Below are 15397 nucleotides of genomic sequence, written 5' to 3'. Positions count from 1 at the left end.
GGTACAGCAAAGCGAGCAGTTTCTGTGCTGCTGTTTTTATCTTCCTGTATTGGTGATGGTGTCAAGCAAGCATGTCAGAGCATATGGCTCCTGAGAAAACAACTGCTCTGTTGTTCCTGTCTCCATGTTCTGTCTGTATTTAAACACTGCAATTTGTAGGATTACAATTATTTGTATAGGATTTAAGAATATCAAATGAGATACTGGATGCCAGCTTTATACCATGCTGTGAAAGAGGATCTTTAATCCTTACAAACAGAAGGGGCTTAAATGCTCTGTGTTTGTCTCTTTCAATGCATTAAGAACTGAAAGTAGAATTATACATGTCTGTTTTGATACTAAACAGACCCATCATAACCATGTGTGAGATTTAGATTTGTTGAGGTTTTCTACTTATGTCAGGAAATATATGTGCTGTCTAAAAGCTCAGCTGTATCAGCAGTGAGGAGATCTAACCAGCATGTGGTGCTGTTAATACTTAGATTGGCTAAGACTGAGGCTCCCTGGCTGCTTTTTGATGGCTGTGTTATAAAAGATACTGTTGTGAAATGAGCTGATGTGAACCTAGAGTGATACGATTCTCTCCTAACTTTTGGGAACAGGTCCCGTTGGAAGAAGGTTTGAATAAAGCAATTCATTACTTCCGTAAAGAACTTGAGTATCAGGCGAACAATCAGTATATTCCCAAACCAAAACCTGCGAGGATGAAAAAAGGAAGAACAAGACATAACTGAAGACTATTAGTTGGACAGGAAATCCCCTGCTTGACATTTGACAGGTTTAATTTTTTTAATTTTTTTTTTTATTATTATTATTTTTTGAGAGAGACTTTAAAACAGGTATCATGAAGAACGAACTGGAATTTCATTCTGAAGCTTGCTTTAAAGAAGTGGATGTGCCTAAAAATAACATAAATATTCCCTTCCCCTGCAAATCTTGCCTTGCACTTTTTAAATCTGTCTTTTTATGTAAAATAGAGTAGAAGCATCTTTTAGTATCTTCAAGTTTTATATCTTGATGTGAGATCATTTTGTTGTGACTGTCCTTGACAGTTTTATTTACTGGTTTCTTTGTGAAGCTGATGATAAACACAAACGGGATGGAAAATGCCAATTTATTTATAAAATGGGTACTATAAAATATGAGATGTTCTACTATGCATAAGAAAAAAACTAGTGGAATTGTCAGGTGAGAGACACTGACATCTGCATATAGAAGAGTTTAAAAGAATTCTGTATGAGAGCTTTATGTATTCTTTAAAGGAGAGATTTTTTCAAAGGTTTAGTTTTAGTTGTACACTTGAATTTGAGATATTTTCATTGATTACCATGATAAGGATATTTTGAATCACTACTGTGTTGTGCGTACTCTGGGAATAAAGTTAATGTATTATTGGTTACAGTGGTTGAATATGCTATTTTAATAAAATACTGAAACTTCTGTTTATTAGTTTCAAGGTTTCATCGTGGGTATTTCTCTGGATTTGCACGCCTGTGGATTTATTGTGTATTAATTATAAAGTAACAGTCTGTGAATAATCCACTTAAAGTTAATAACTTTGGCCTTGCATTGGACAAAACCATCCTGACTTATTCCAATTCGGGTAGTTTATAGTGATACAGGGGTGTGATACTTTTTTAAACCATAACTTCAGCCTTCTTGAGGAAGTACTGAGGAAGTGTTTCTATTTTAAAGCAGTTACTAAATTGCCAGTAAATGCTTTCAGCTTTGGTAATTATACCTGTCATATTAGGAAAACAAAAACAAAACAAAAAACCAACCAAACAAAAAAGCTTTAATTCCCCTTATTTTTAATAATTCTCCTAGTTTTAAAAGGTATTTTGGCTTAGTGCCACTCAAAATTGGAAATCCTAAACCTCATTAAGCAAAGTGACTTGACTTTATCTCATTAGAGCTTGATGTTTTTATTAGGTTTGAGTATCTTTAGGTTGATGGTAGATTGGGAGTTACCAGTAGCGGTGGTGGTGTGCCCAGCCCTGGGAAGACTGTGAGAGCAGTGTGGCATTTACGCCCCTTTGTCTGGGCTGTCTGCCAGGACCCCACAGTGCTTGCATGGCTTGGAATCCCATCCAGTCTGTCTGGTAAAGTTCCCAGTGACTCTAGCAGTGGTGGGCTTGCTGCACTCATTGTTCTGCCCTGCCTGGAGTAGGGCTGCAGGGACCCTTTTAAGACTAATGGGCTTTTCCTTGCTCACAAGTGCACGTTTTCTCCCATTGGAAATCTGCCATACAGCTGAGATGGGGAGCCAGGATGCATTTTCCTGTCTGGATTCAGAGGTAGAGTTTAGCTGTTATACATTACCTCCATCTTTTCACAGCTGAGCAGCTTGAGATCTGCTTTTTTTGTATGAGGCCTTTATCTAGGTCCTTGATCTGGGCATTTATTCCACACTAAATTGCCTGAAAAGTACACTGTGGTGTGCTGCTCCGAATGTGCCTGTAACCTGTCATTACTGAAACACTCACAAAGCACAGCCTCTCCCTGTACTTGAAGCCACAGCTGGACATGTGTGAAAGTAGTGCCCACTTCTTCAATAGTTCTTTGGAGAGAACTGTTAATCAGCTCCCAGCATGGTGGTTTTAACCCTTAAAACCTTTAAGATGGAGATTATATTTCATCATATTGGAGATGATGCTCTTTCTCCTTAGGTTTCACTCTTTGTGCAAATTGTGCAATTGAATGCCAAAGTCTGTGAAGAAATGGGACACAGGTGCAACCCTGGTCCAACATTCAGCGCAGCCATGGAGAATAAACAGGAGCTCTGGCTACCAGCTGTTACTTCCAGGGCTGTTTTTTATTTAATCCAATGGCTTAAGTACAGAGTATATGAATTTGTACAGGCACAAGAATGCTACTACAGACTAGCACAAAATGTGTATGTTCCAAAAAAATAATCCCCCAGGAAGTCTGAACCTTTAGATACAAGGAAGAAGGGTTTAAAAGCTCTTTAGGTTACTTCACAGCCAGACTTCCTTCATCAAAGGAGCAAATTGAAGAGAGGGCAAGTGGCTGGTACCAGTACAACCCATCTGTGACCGTGTGTGATGCCTCCCACTGGGCCCGAGTGACAAGACTGTGGATTTGCTCGTACTCTTTCTAGGTTTTGTTTCAGAGGTTCCTGATTCAGCTCCCATATTCTTTTTCAGTAGTGTCTTCCAGCAACAGGAGCTGAGGCAGCTGTTGCCCTTAGGTTTTGACTGTGACTGACTGTGGGGCTGATTTGAAAGACATGAATGGTAGGGGACTGCTGATGCTTGAGACTGAAAGTCTGGGGTACTTTGAAGTTGTCTGGCCTGAACTGGGTCTTCAAGAAGGCAAATGGAGGTTTGCATGTTGGTGTTCTGCTCCCATCTGGGGTTAGACATCTCAGCAGGATAAAGAGGCATCAAGTGTATTGGGAACTACAGGTAAGAAAGAGCTGCTGCCTCTCCAGCAGAGCCACTTCTGATGGAGGATAGAATACAGCACTGAAAGCTTGGAAAAACAGGATTTGGGAGTAAATGAAGCTGAGACATACTCTTGGGATTTTTTTTTTTTTTTCCCTAGAAGATTTGAGAATTGGAATTTTCTGCTGTCATCTGGTCAGGCAGACAAGGTAAAACTAAAATGACCAAATTTGAGGTGCCTATATACTCACAGTGATGTGTACAAATGGGCAGCTCATCTGGTGGTGGGTGCAAGTCCTCACTCTCAGTAGGAAATACAGAATGCAGCAGGAGGAACTGGCCAGCTGCTGGTGCTGTTGAGTGAAACCAGCTTTCCAGAAGAAAAGGTGTGCAAGGCACCTGCTGTTGTGGGTCATTTGATCCTCACAAGCAGGAGCACGCCTGTGCTTTTCCTTTATTTCTCCATGTGGGCTGCTAAGGAGCATTGTCAGCTGCATTGCTGGTCTACAGACAAGCTACAGAGGGGCTTGCAGACCAAATTTGTTTTATGTAGTTCCATGAATATGTAGTCTAGACATGCCTCATGCCTAACTTTTTGCTGTAAGGGGAAATATGGTAGTTTCTGTGTCTAAGGTGTTTGCAGCTTCTCTTAACCTGTATAGACTCTGGTGGGTTTGATAGCCAGTGAGTTCACTGCCATCTGGGTATTAATGTGTCCTAATGTTATTTTTTTCAATAAATTTTTTAGAAACTTAATGTATTGGAAAAAGAATTTCGCTTTTTGTCAGGGTTTGAATTGAGTTTCAAAGTTGAAAGAGGCGTAATTGCCTTAGAAAACAGACTACAGAGGGCAAAACAAGGCTTCGATTAGTTTGATGGATTGAGCGTGTCCCCAGCCTTGCTAGTACTGAGTTTAACGCTACTTTAGGCCGGGAAGTCTCTGAGGGTTGTTAGGGGCTGGTCAGGGGCTAGTCCACAGGAAGAAGATGCTTTGTTAACAGCAAGGGAACTGTATATGCAACGCTGCTAGCCCTACCAACATACATCCCTTCCTTGAAGTTGCTGGGAATGTAGCTGCCACAAATCTATAGTTCCTCTGTTGTGAACGTTTCCCTGTGCAGGGATTTCAGGTGGCAGAAGGGAATACCTTATTTGCAGCTCTTGACTCCTTTGAGCTACAATGAAGAGCAGCCATAGTTCTGAAGCAAAGCAGGGTTCCTTCTGTATGGCAGGAGGCTCCTGAGTGCAATTCTGTACCAACAGGGAGGCTTTGCTAAAATAATAATTCATATTTCTTGAAAAAAACCCTAGATTTTGATTCTCTGTTCCTTGTCTCAATCCTTCTCTCACTTGCTTATTTCATAATAGCAGATCTGACAAGTCTTTGTCCATCTTGGTTTGTTGCCGTTTACAGCCTGGAACAAGCACCAGCTTGTTTATTCTTGCAGTGTTTTCCCTAGATGCTGACATGCTCCTCAGCAAGAAGCAGGATCCTCTGAATACTCTGGTCCATACCATAGCTGAAACAGCTGCAAGGTCTAAAGCACAGAGCTACAGGCAGCAGTGGCTGTCAAAGCCATGAATCTGGGCTCTGTCCGCTGCACTGCAGAGGAAGCTGTTTTAGGCAAGGAAGGCTACATCTTCCACCTGGGAAACAGTCCTGGGATAGAAGTGCTCAATCCCCCATCCCCAACATGGTTTTGTCACAAGTAGGAACTTAAAGGGAATGATGACCTGTCCTCAAAGAAAACCAAAAAAACACCAAAACAAAGCAAAAAAGGACACAGCAGTAATATTTCTGTTCTTTGGCAGAAGGGTTTGGTGGCAGATGTTACCAGCAAGGGAGGCAGCACTGCCCTGTGAGTCTGATGGATCTGCCAGGCTGACACTGACAAACTCGGGGATGCTGCAGCATCAGGCTTTGAAACATGAAGCACTGGAGCACGGCCAAGCTGTTCCTGCTCTGAAGGGAGCCACAATGAACAATTGCTGCTCTTCTGTCTTGCTGGAGAGGTTACGTTATGTCAGTGCTGGGATGGCTGAGGGTGATGGTGATGTGAAGTGCTCTGTGCTGTCTGCACAGCAGAATGGAAATGCTGAGAGGAGGTGCACAGTTCTATGTTTTGGGACAGAAATAGTCAAAGGAAATTAAACTTTGAAGCACTCCAAGCATATCTGATGAATTTATTATTTTTTCTCCAGTAGTCTTCCTCCTTTTGTCCAAGGCTGATGGCTCATCCTTGCTTGCTTTCCATCATTGGAACTGCTGCACTGCAAGGCAGGTGCACTCACCTTGGAGCTCTTGCCTTGTGGTGTGTGACCCCAGCCAACAGCAAAATGCCCTCGCAGCCACTCCCTCCCCTCCCCCAATGGGAGAGAATTAGCCAGTCAGGATGAGTACTCTTGAGGGCTGAGCTAAAAGCAGTTTAATGAGTGACGTAAAGAAGGAGGAAACCCAAGTGATGCAAAGGCCACTCCCCATCTCTCCCAATAGGCCTGGTGCTTACCAAGTCTCTGAGAAATGGCTTCTCTGGAAGGAAAAGCTCTCACCCTCTTCTTCACAACTTTTAGTGTTGAACAAGTGTTTATATAATTTGGAATTGTCCAGTTTGGGTCAGCTCTCTCACCCGTGTACCCTCCCAGCCTCTCACCCACTCCTAGCCTGCCTGCTGGGGAGCAGTGTGGAAAACAGGCTGTGCAGGCACTGTTCACCCAAAGCAAAAACATTTGTGTTCTGCCTACGCTGGTTTAGTCACAAATCCAAGGCATGTTATCATATGTGTTATGTGGAAAGTCAACTCTGTCCCACTCCGTAACCCTGCAACACAATATAATGGAAAAGATTTTTTTTTCTCTCTTAGAGAATTCAGAAGACAGATACTATAGATTTGGTTGTGAGCCTGCAAGGCACAGAAAGCTGCTAAACTGAGTCAGCCTGCAGGAATGGACAGAGTTTACAAAGGCCTAGGGAGGGATGATCTTTATTTACAGCACTTTTTTTATTCTTCCTTATTCAGCTGGTCTGAATTCCCAGTTGTAATTCTGGGAAATTATGGAAATTACCAGCATGGTTCAAATGTTGCCAAATTCAGTGCACTTTTTTGGAAAATACACAAAAAGGAAGTATTCTTCTAGGAATAGGTGTTTTCCAATTGTGCAAAAGAATCTGTGCTTGACTCAGAATGTGATTATTCTGTATTTGGAATAAAGGCTCTTCTACCAAGGAAACGCACCAGTTTAAACCAGTTAAACTGGCAAGGATTCTGCTGAGATGAAGCCTAGGGAATGCTGAGGGTTTGGAGCATGTTATGCCAGTGTGTGCAGAGAAATGACTAATATACTTATTCAGTTTGCTCCCTCAGCAAAGAGCTGTCTCATGAGAAGTGTTCCTGCAGGGAGCTGCATAGTGCTGGGCTGCATCTCTTAGACAGCAGTCCGTCACATGACAAGGGATTTAAGCAAAAGATTAGGAAATAAACTCAGAGCTAAGAAAGAAGTGTAAAGTATGGTGTTGCTGTGATCCTTGCTTTGGAAATTTCTTGTAAGCTTTAGATGAGAGGCAGCTAAAGCATCCATGCTGTCTTCTCTGACTGCTACAGTTGGTAGAACACATTTAATCTCTCTTTATCCTGATTTTTCAGTTCCAGAAGTCATGGAGCAGCCAGCCTTCCTCACCTGCCCCTTCCCGGTCCTCTACATTTGTCAAGTGCCAGCAGTGCTTTCCTCTGCCCAGCTCCTCCTGAAGCCCCTGACAGCTGAAATCTCTCTCCTAGGATGGTGTTGCTGTGATACAAAAATTGGTTGTGTTTCAGGATTCTTAACATAAATGATGCCACCAAAAATCCCCCTTTAATCCACTGTGTTTCACTAACAGATGCCTGGTCTCTGATACATTTTGATGCTCAGCCTAATGTGTGTGTTTCGGTCTGAATTGATAGAGGGTGGAGGGAATTTTGCAGTAGGAAATTATGATGTCAGGGGATTGTGTTGGATGCTGCCTGACACTAACTTAATTTTAGATAGCTTACTTTGTTGTTTTATTCCCTATTTTGAGCTAGGCTGAAAGCTTGACAGTAAGTGGAATGGACACACAGGGGAGTATTCAGCAGAGATAACCTTTGGGTTATCATGTCTGGGAGGGGTTGGGGCTGCTCAGGTTGGATTCTCTGTGCCTCAGCAATTACTGCTGAAGTCAAGTTCCTGTCTTGAGCCCGTTCCTGAAGGATCCTTTCACAGGCTTTGTAGGTAGGCAAGCTCATCTGCTCTGAATTTAGCTTTTGTGAGTTATCTGTGTCCTTGACCCAACAGGACAGGAGCTGCAGGTCTGCCATGTCAGGCTTGGAGGGCTGCACACTGTAGGTGTGGAAACAGCAGAGGAGGCAACAAGGAGGCACTTGAAGTGATGGGAAGCCTTTTTTTTTTTTCTTTTCTCCCAAGAATAATTGGGTTTATTTGTTAGTAGAAATGTGAATGAGCAGGCACATCTTAAATATACTGCCTTATATTATGTATTCTATATGCCAAAGTAGATAATATAATGTAATTTTGCAACTGATTGTAGGACAGCAAATGAAAAAGCCCTTTAAAAAGGAATCTGTAGTAATACAGTTGGAATTAAACTTGCTGTTATGAAGTCTACTAAATAATGGCAACCTGATTATCAAAAAAGCTTTATTTCTATGACACTTTCTATATATAGTGTACTACTAAGTATTGATAGTTTAAAAAAGTCATGTTGCTTTCATCAAAGTCTGGCAGATCCTTTACCCTTGCTGTTTGACATGAACAGAAGATAAAGCAGGGTCATTCTGACTGAGGGAGGGCTCAGCCTCCCCCAGTGCAGCCCTACAGGCCCCAGCTAGAGCAGGATAAATGGCATTAGTAATCGTCGTAGTTGACGCCTGCCCCGTGCCTGAAGGTGTGCGGGTTTCGTGGGCCGATCGGGGAATCTTCGTCGTAGTGGTGCTGGTAGTATCCACCGTAGTACTCACTGCGAGCACGCCCCAAGTTTGTCCAGTAGGAGATGTCATCTTCAAATTTCTGCCAGGAAAAAAAAGACAGCATTTGCTTTCCAGCCTGAAACTACAGTGATGAGATGAAACAGAAGTGGTGCAAGAGCCTCTTTCAGAAAATCAGATCCTTTGCACATCTGTCACAAATCAAATCTTTAGCTCCAAGGGGGTTTGTGACTTGTACCCACCTTCTCTATGGGATTTTCAGGATCCTGTGTGCAGGAATTGTCCTCCCCAGCCCCACACCCCCTGCCCACTGCAAAGCACTTGAACTGACAGCATCTTCATCTGAAATGTGCACTAAGCACCTTTAATATTTCAGTTGCCTTGTCAATGGTGGACTCTAAAATAATGTCAGTATTTTACAGTTAAACATCTAAAGGTTTCGTTCTCCCTTGCCAGGTGCCTTTAGTTGGAATGTCCCTTACTGGGGTGCAAGAGGCTTTTGCTTTCTGTCTGTGATCTCTCACTCCCACCTTGCACGGGCAAAAACAAAGGTACAATGCAGCCTTCCAGCTATGGAAATGCAATAAGCACTTCAGTTCTGCTCACAAAAGCAGAGGAAAAATAGTGTGCAAGGATATCAAATACTTGCCAAGCCAAAGCCTTTCCATCTGAATGACTCTTTGGAAATATTTTTGGCTGAGATTTGGGAAAAAAAAAAAAAAAAAAGCTTTGCAAATACACAATGGATAAGTATGGACCAAGTCCTTTGCTGGAACAAACAGTTATTTCATTGTTAAGACTGTGTCTTAATACTCAAGAAAACCTACTAAGTGGATTCATTGTATCCCACAACAGGCCTCATTTCAGTTTTTGAAACGCATACAGGAACTCAGAGGAGAATTCACTTTATCTGCATGGTTTGTCCTTTTTCCTTTTGGTATTCTTCCCCAGTCTTCAGTTTCTGATATATAACACCACTTTTCCTATTTTTCCTATTCCTGTTAGTGGGGGGGATGTAGCCATACTGTTGAGAAGTGACTTTTATCCACATAATATCCAGGAGAATTTAGAAAAAAGTACCCTTCATTATTTTAGCTCAAGCAAAGGAATATTTTTCTAATTGTTGCAGCTCTGAAAATGAGGGCATTCATCTTCCAAGCAATCCACATAGCATGAAACTTTCTTGCCTGTGCCAATGCAATCTCATTAAACATATTCATGCAGCTGACAGAAGGCAAGAATTCAAGATCTATAACTATTTTTACCTCTTATTAAAAGCAGAAATTATTCTACATGTGGGACTGCAACTAAACACACTTTTTTTGCCCTATTCCAGCACTTCTGCAGAGTTTGATTCCACTCCAGTGTTTTTACAAATAGAGTGCTTTTAAAAAATATGTCCTTCTCATTTGAAGAGAGGTTGACTGAATACTATCCAATGGTTTTCCTTTCACATACAGGGTGGAGGCACAGCTGCCAGTGTTCATGATGGTCAGGAGCTGTGGAGGCACAAGTGTATATTGGGTGCATAATGTCAGTGCCATTTCACTGAGGAGTGCCAATCACAGCCAGCCTGGTGTGGATTTCTCAGCATGTTTAAAAGCTGATTAGGTTGAGGCTGACAAATTACTTTCCTGAAATACGATTGATTGCTTTGAGTCTGGCCACCTATTACACAAAGCAAACTTTGTTCAGATGTCCAGTTACAATTTATTAAGCTTAAGTTTGATAGCAGGCAGGAACTCCATACAAGACCTTAATGTATTTTTTTTTCCTACTAATAAAATAATGTAAGGATCTCTAACATGTGACAGAGGTTATATTTCTGTGTGACATTTGCCACTTTAAAGAAGAAATCTGGTCAGGGACAACTTCTACTCGACCGAGTTGCTCGAAGTCCCATCAAACCTGGCCTTCAACACTTAGAGGAATGGGGCATCAAACACTTCTCTGGGCAACTTGTCCAGTGCCTCACCAACTTCACAGTAAAGAATTTCTTCCTAATATCCAATCTAAAGCGCTCTCTCTCTCTAATTTTTTTTTTTTTTTTTTTCATTTAAACCCAAGCCTCCTTGTTCTATCCCTGTCTATTCTCCCTATTTTTCATAAGCCCTCTCCATTTCTTATGCTCACCTGCTCATCAAAGCCCAGGTACAGGAACTGCTGGTACCACTGCTGCACGTCAGGCTGGCTTCTGTCCCACAGCTGGCGCCTCTGGCGTCTCAGGCTGCTCAGGAACTCCTTGGCTGCCGTTTCTTTCACTGACACCTCAGGCTTCACAGCAGCAGGGGCTGAAATTAATTCCCCCCACAAAAGGCATGCCAGGAAATTTTTGGTCAGCCTGAAGCGTACTGCTTGCAGCAAGTAAGAAAATGATTCTCACATCATGCCATTACCTTCGTGCTTGCCAGTGCAATGCCTGTAGCAGGGTAACAGTAATAAACCCAGAAATCACCGATGTAATAGGATTCTCTGCTACCCTCATTCTCCTGGATCCTTGAAAAGCATTTCTGAGCTCAAGTACAGCAGCTAACTAAGGAATTTAAAACATCCAAACTCAAGGAGCATATACACTGTGTGTTAGGGCCAGTCTCCTGTTCTCTCCGGAAAGCACAAAGTGCTACAGTTGCAGAAATTGGCTTGAAGAAGAGAGATGAAGTTAAAAAGACTGAGGAAGCTGGAGAAACACTAACAGAGTGAAGGGAGAAACACTTAAAAAGACAGATTTTTGACTCTAATGTATAAAAAAGTAGAATTTAGATGAGTGCTACTGAATGCCCTGTATACCTGAAAATAAAAGACCATCCAGTTTTCATAACGACCTATGTGAGGGGTGCATAGAAATGCCCTCAACCTGCCAGACTCAGACGTGCCAGTGGCTTGTTCCATGCCTAAGAGCAGCTTGCTGTGGCTGCTAGAGGAATTAATGCATTTCCCAAAGACATGGGTGAGAGGACTACGTAGGATGAGAAGAAATGACCTCAAGTTGTGCCACAGGAACTTTAGATTGGATGTTAGGAAAAATTCCTTCATTTAAAGAATGGTCAAGCTTTGGAACAAGCTGCCTAGGGAAGTGGGAATTGCCATCCCTTGAAGTGTTTGAAAAATACAAATGTGTGGCACTTGGGGACATGGTTTAGTGGTGAAAGTGGCTCTATTGAGTAAATGATTGGACTTAAACTTAGAGATATTTTCTAATCTAATACTCTGTGATTCTGTGACTGGCCAGCCCCTGGTGACACATGGAAATGATAAAACATGGTGTTGATCTGGCTGTGAAACAAGAAGTGTGTGGGAGTAGGAGAAGTCTTGCCTTCAGATGGTTCATTTCAGTGAGGAAGAAATCCAGAATACAGGTGTGCATGGGATTTTTGGAGGATGTGAGGGAAGAGACTGGGGCAGACAGAGAAGTTGAGTGGAGATGTGAAAACCACTGCAGTAGGAACTGGGCAGACTCACAGAGGAAGACAAAGGACTGCAGAGAGAAGATTCTGAAGATAAAAGTGATAGATGAGTTGTTGCATTAAGTGGGAAACAATAGGCTGTCATGCAGTGATGAGGTGGAAACAACTCACCATGAACTTGAAGCTGGTGTTATTACTGGGAAGAGGGACAGGTGAGCAAATGTCCCATGAATGAGCCCTCACACAGGGGACACTGCCAGCAAGGGAAGCAGCACTGTGTTCTTGGCCTGTTGGCTTTTAGAAACCAACCAGAGGAGGGGAGCAAGGCTGGAATTTAAGAGGCTGCATATTCCCTCCATCATCAGTTTTGCAGTTCTTCCTGATCTAAACCATGTTGTCTGTATGCCCCAAGGGCCCTCCCCATACAGTCCCTCTCCCCAGGGGACCTGAACAAACAAGTGGCCGCTGCTGTGGTGTAGGGAGGTCGCTCCTATCTTCACACAAGCACTGCAGAATGGTGACGTAAGGAGCCCATACACAAGGAAAACACAGGTGAGTGGGATATATATTTTAGTTCTGGTAAGAGGTGTGGAGTGACACCAGGGGAAAAAAAAAAAAAAAAGAAATGAGAAAGCCTGGCAGGAAGTGGGAGTCTCCTCTGTGGGGGTATAAATTCTTTGCTTCAGCCATAGAGCAGGCTGAGGGGAGCTGGCCAAAACTTCTGGGATGTTTTGCCTGCTGCGGTGCAGCTTGTTCCCAGTTGGCATCATTTCCACAACCTTCCCTCAACCAGCGAGCTGTTCCATGCTTCTGACTGCTGGGCCTCTGGCCATCATCTCTCCCGTAAGAGAGCAATCTTCCAAAAAGGAAGCACACGTGGGGCCAAGAAGACAAAAAGAGCAAGTCAAGGCATCAGAGGCAAGCCAGGTTTGCACATATTCTTCCCTGTGCCTAAGCCAGCAGTATTTCCATGCATTATAATTCCTTGGAAAAGTTTGTGACTTCCCCAAACGACCCAGATAAATGCCACGTCTGCCATGCATACGTTGGAAAAGGTTGGTGCCGTGCTCTGTGCAGAGGGAAAGGCAGGCTGGGAACCCCGGATTCCAGAGGAGCTGTGGTAAGCAGAGCCTCCAGCCCAACATCCCAAACAGGCACACAGGCAGAGGCTCTGCCTGGGCAGGAGGTTTTGGTGTGGCCCGTAGCGAGTGTGGCCCCGTGCTTGTAGCCTCCTGCTCCCTCTGTGCTCCTGGAGCTGGAGGTACAGGGACAGCTCATCGGCAGCTTCCCCTGACAGCAAGCAACTGAGAGGAAAAGCAAAGGGAAACACTTTGCTGTCTCTTTACTTACCTTCTCGTTTCTGAAGCATCAGTTTAAGCTTATTTCCCCTTGAAACGTCTAGATAAATAAAAATAAAAATAAAAGACATGCATTTACTGAGAAGGAAAAAATAACAACAACAACAGGTTATTTCTCAAAAAGTGCCAGAATAATTTTGGTCATAGCCCCAGTTCAACAGGCAAAGCAGACCAGTTTCTCCCAGGAGAAGCTTGCTCTCTTTGCTTCCCTTTCCACACTTGAGTGCAATATACGCTGCAGGGAAGCTTCTGACACTCCATCATCTGCTCCCCAGCTCTCTTGACAAGGGAAACCTTATACTGGCCTTCTTCACCAAGTAAATTATTATACTTTTCATCAGAAAACTGCAGCCTGGTGCCAGTACCAGCACCCAGAGCAGCATGATAATGCTGAAAGCACCTGGTCTCTGGGTGAGGGCTGTGCTAAGGATCAGACTGCTCCAAAATCGTGCCTGGCATCCTGCCCCAAAGCACATCGAAGCAGTCTTCCTGCTGATCCCCAGAGCGGCAGCGCAACGGGAGACCCGCAAGCGTTCGGAAATTCTTCAGTCGCTGGCAGACAAGCACCTTTTTAAAAAGACGCCCAACTTGCACAAGTTTTGGAGCGTCCGAGGGCTCTCTCCCAGGCGGGATGGCGGGGGAAGGTTTTGTCCCGCTCCCCAGGCCGTGCCGGGTTATGCTTTCCCCGTGTCCCGCATCCCGCACGCCGCGCTCACTCACCGGGGGCCGCGCAGAGCAGCGGGAGGAGGAGGAAGAGGAGGAGGAGGAGGAGGGAGGCCCCGGGCAGGGCCCCGCGGGGACACGGCGGCGGCATCGCGGCAGGGGCGGCGAGGAGAGGAGTCCCACCTGTGCGGGAGGAGACGGAGAGGACGGAGGTGGAGGCAGGGACGGAGGAGCGGCAGCGGAGGGAAAGGCCCGTCCCGCCGGGCGGGGAGGGGCGGGGAGGCGGCCGGGCCGGGCCGGGGGGCCAGGGCAGCGCTCCCGACACGGGCATCGGCAGCCCGGGCGTCCCCTGGGATTGCACCCCGCGCTCGGAGCCGGGCGAGATTCCACGGGCAGCGCTCCCGACACGGGCATCGGCAGCCCGGGCGTCCCCTGGGATTGCACCCCGCGCTCGGAGCCGGGCGAGATTCCACGGGCAGCGCTCCCGACACGGGCATCGGCAGCCCGGGCGTCCCCTGGGATTGCACCCCGCGCTCGGAGCCGGGCGAGATTCCACGGGCAGCGCCGGGCACCACTTCCCATAAGCACGGGTTTTTTTGGAGTTAACACGTAATCAACCCAGCGAGACTGGTAAAGACCCTTCAGCGGTTCAGGCTTTTCTGACATGGGAGATTTAAAAGAATTTAAAATGGCTGTAGAGTGTCATATCACATTGCCCGCGATATAAACCTAGTTTGTCAAATCCGTGTAACTGTACATGGAAATGGAGATATTGTTCTGATGGAAAAACTAAACAGAATCAACCAGAGGTGACTTAGTTCAGGGTTTTTGTTATAAATAAGATCGACCAAATTCAAAGTATCAAAATTTAGAATTTTATTTTGAGACAAAATATCAGTCTCGGAAAGCCACAATTTAAAAGGACAGCGCCGAGCCCGGGATCGGTGCCGGGTGAACGCGGATAACAAGCTCTGTCAGCCTGGTATCCCCCCCAAGTTCACAATTTCTGGTCTCCGGCTGTCCCTTTTTATACACAAGATCGCGGAGTGAAGTCCGAAATTCTGACGTTATCCTCTCCGAGGCGTCTTCATTAATTATTCAAGTCCTGGTATCGGAGGTCTGAATAGACCGGTAGGGTGGAACAATGCTGTTGATGATCGGGTCCGGGTGTGTCGTGTATATGTTAATTTCAGCGGAGACGAGTAGAGATATCCATCTGAAGTGATTATCTTGGTCTCCGGACTTGTATCTTCTTCTTCCGTGGTTCTTTGTTTCCTTTCAGGGATTCCCGGCAGCAATAGTTTCAAGGCCCCCTCTCTGGTAATTCCAATCATACTTTCCTCGTGTCCCTCCTGTGCTTCCCAAGCCAGGAAATTTCTAATTTTTAGTTTCTACATTTTACCTTTACTTTATGTACATTTGAACACATTTCTAACATTCATATTTTATACAGTTCAACATTTACCTTGTATAATTTGATAACACGAATTAACTTTAGCACATTTATCACAATCCCCCCTCTTCCAAATTCACCAATTTAATTCGTGTTCTGGTTATAGTCTTTTTTCTCTGTCAAGATAAAAAAGCCTCTTAACCATTATTCTGTT

The 15397-nt window shown here is 44.5% G+C and overlaps 2 protein-coding genes across 2 annotated transcripts in view; one reads left to right on the top strand and one right to left on the bottom strand.

Annotated features, from left to right (window-relative positions):
- UXS1 (UDP-glucuronate decarboxylase 1) overlaps window positions 1-1446 on the top strand; it is a 56448-nt gene extending 55002 nt beyond the window's left edge. The window contains exon 15 of the mRNA XM_040056384.1: window positions 603-1446. Within this exon, the coding sequence (XP_039912318.1) occupies window positions 603-734 (132 nt within the window). The 3' untranslated portion in view covers window positions 735-1446. The remainder of the gene's footprint in view (window positions 1-602) is intronic.
- A 6327-nt stretch (window positions 1447-7773) lies between these two features.
- On the bottom strand, window positions 7774-14019 carry ECRG4 (ECRG4 augurin precursor). Its single transcript, XM_040056366.2, has 4 exons — window positions 13848-14019; window positions 13120-13167; window positions 10499-10656; window positions 7774-8447 (listed from the first exon to the last, which is right to left on the bottom strand). Exons 1-4 carry the CDS (start codon window positions 13939-13941, stop codon window positions 8286-8288), a joined length of 462 nt encoding a protein of 153 aa, XP_039912300.1. The 5' UTR covers window positions 13942-14019; the 3' UTR covers window positions 7774-8285.
- Window positions 14020-15397: the final 1378 nt, after the last annotated feature.

The sequence above is a fragment of the Hirundo rustica genome, chromosome 2 (genome assembly GCF_015227805.2).
Source record: "Hirundo rustica isolate bHirRus1 chromosome 2, bHirRus1.pri.v3, whole genome shotgun sequence".
NCBI classification, from domain to species: Eukaryota; Metazoa; Chordata; class Aves; order Passeriformes; family Hirundinidae; genus Hirundo; species Hirundo rustica.
This window is presented reverse-complemented; position numbering and strand designations above follow the sequence as displayed.

What these genes read in the sequence shown, in the direction of transcription:
- ECRG4 (XM_040056366.2), bottom strand. Translation starts at nt 13,941, where the DNA reads ATGCCGCCGCCGTGTCCCCGCGGGGCCCTGCCCGGGGCCTCCCTCCTC. An exon ending in GCTGCTCTGCGCGGCCCCCG is followed by an intron (nt 13,168 to 13,847) that starts GTGAGTGAGCGC and finishes TTATTTATCTAG; the next exon opens with ACGTTTCAAGGGGAAATAAG. An exon ending in GATGCTTCAGAAACGAGAAG is followed by an intron (nt 10,657 to 13,119) that starts GTAAGTAAAGAG and finishes AATTAATTTCAG; the next exon opens with CCCCTGCTGCTGTGAAGCCT.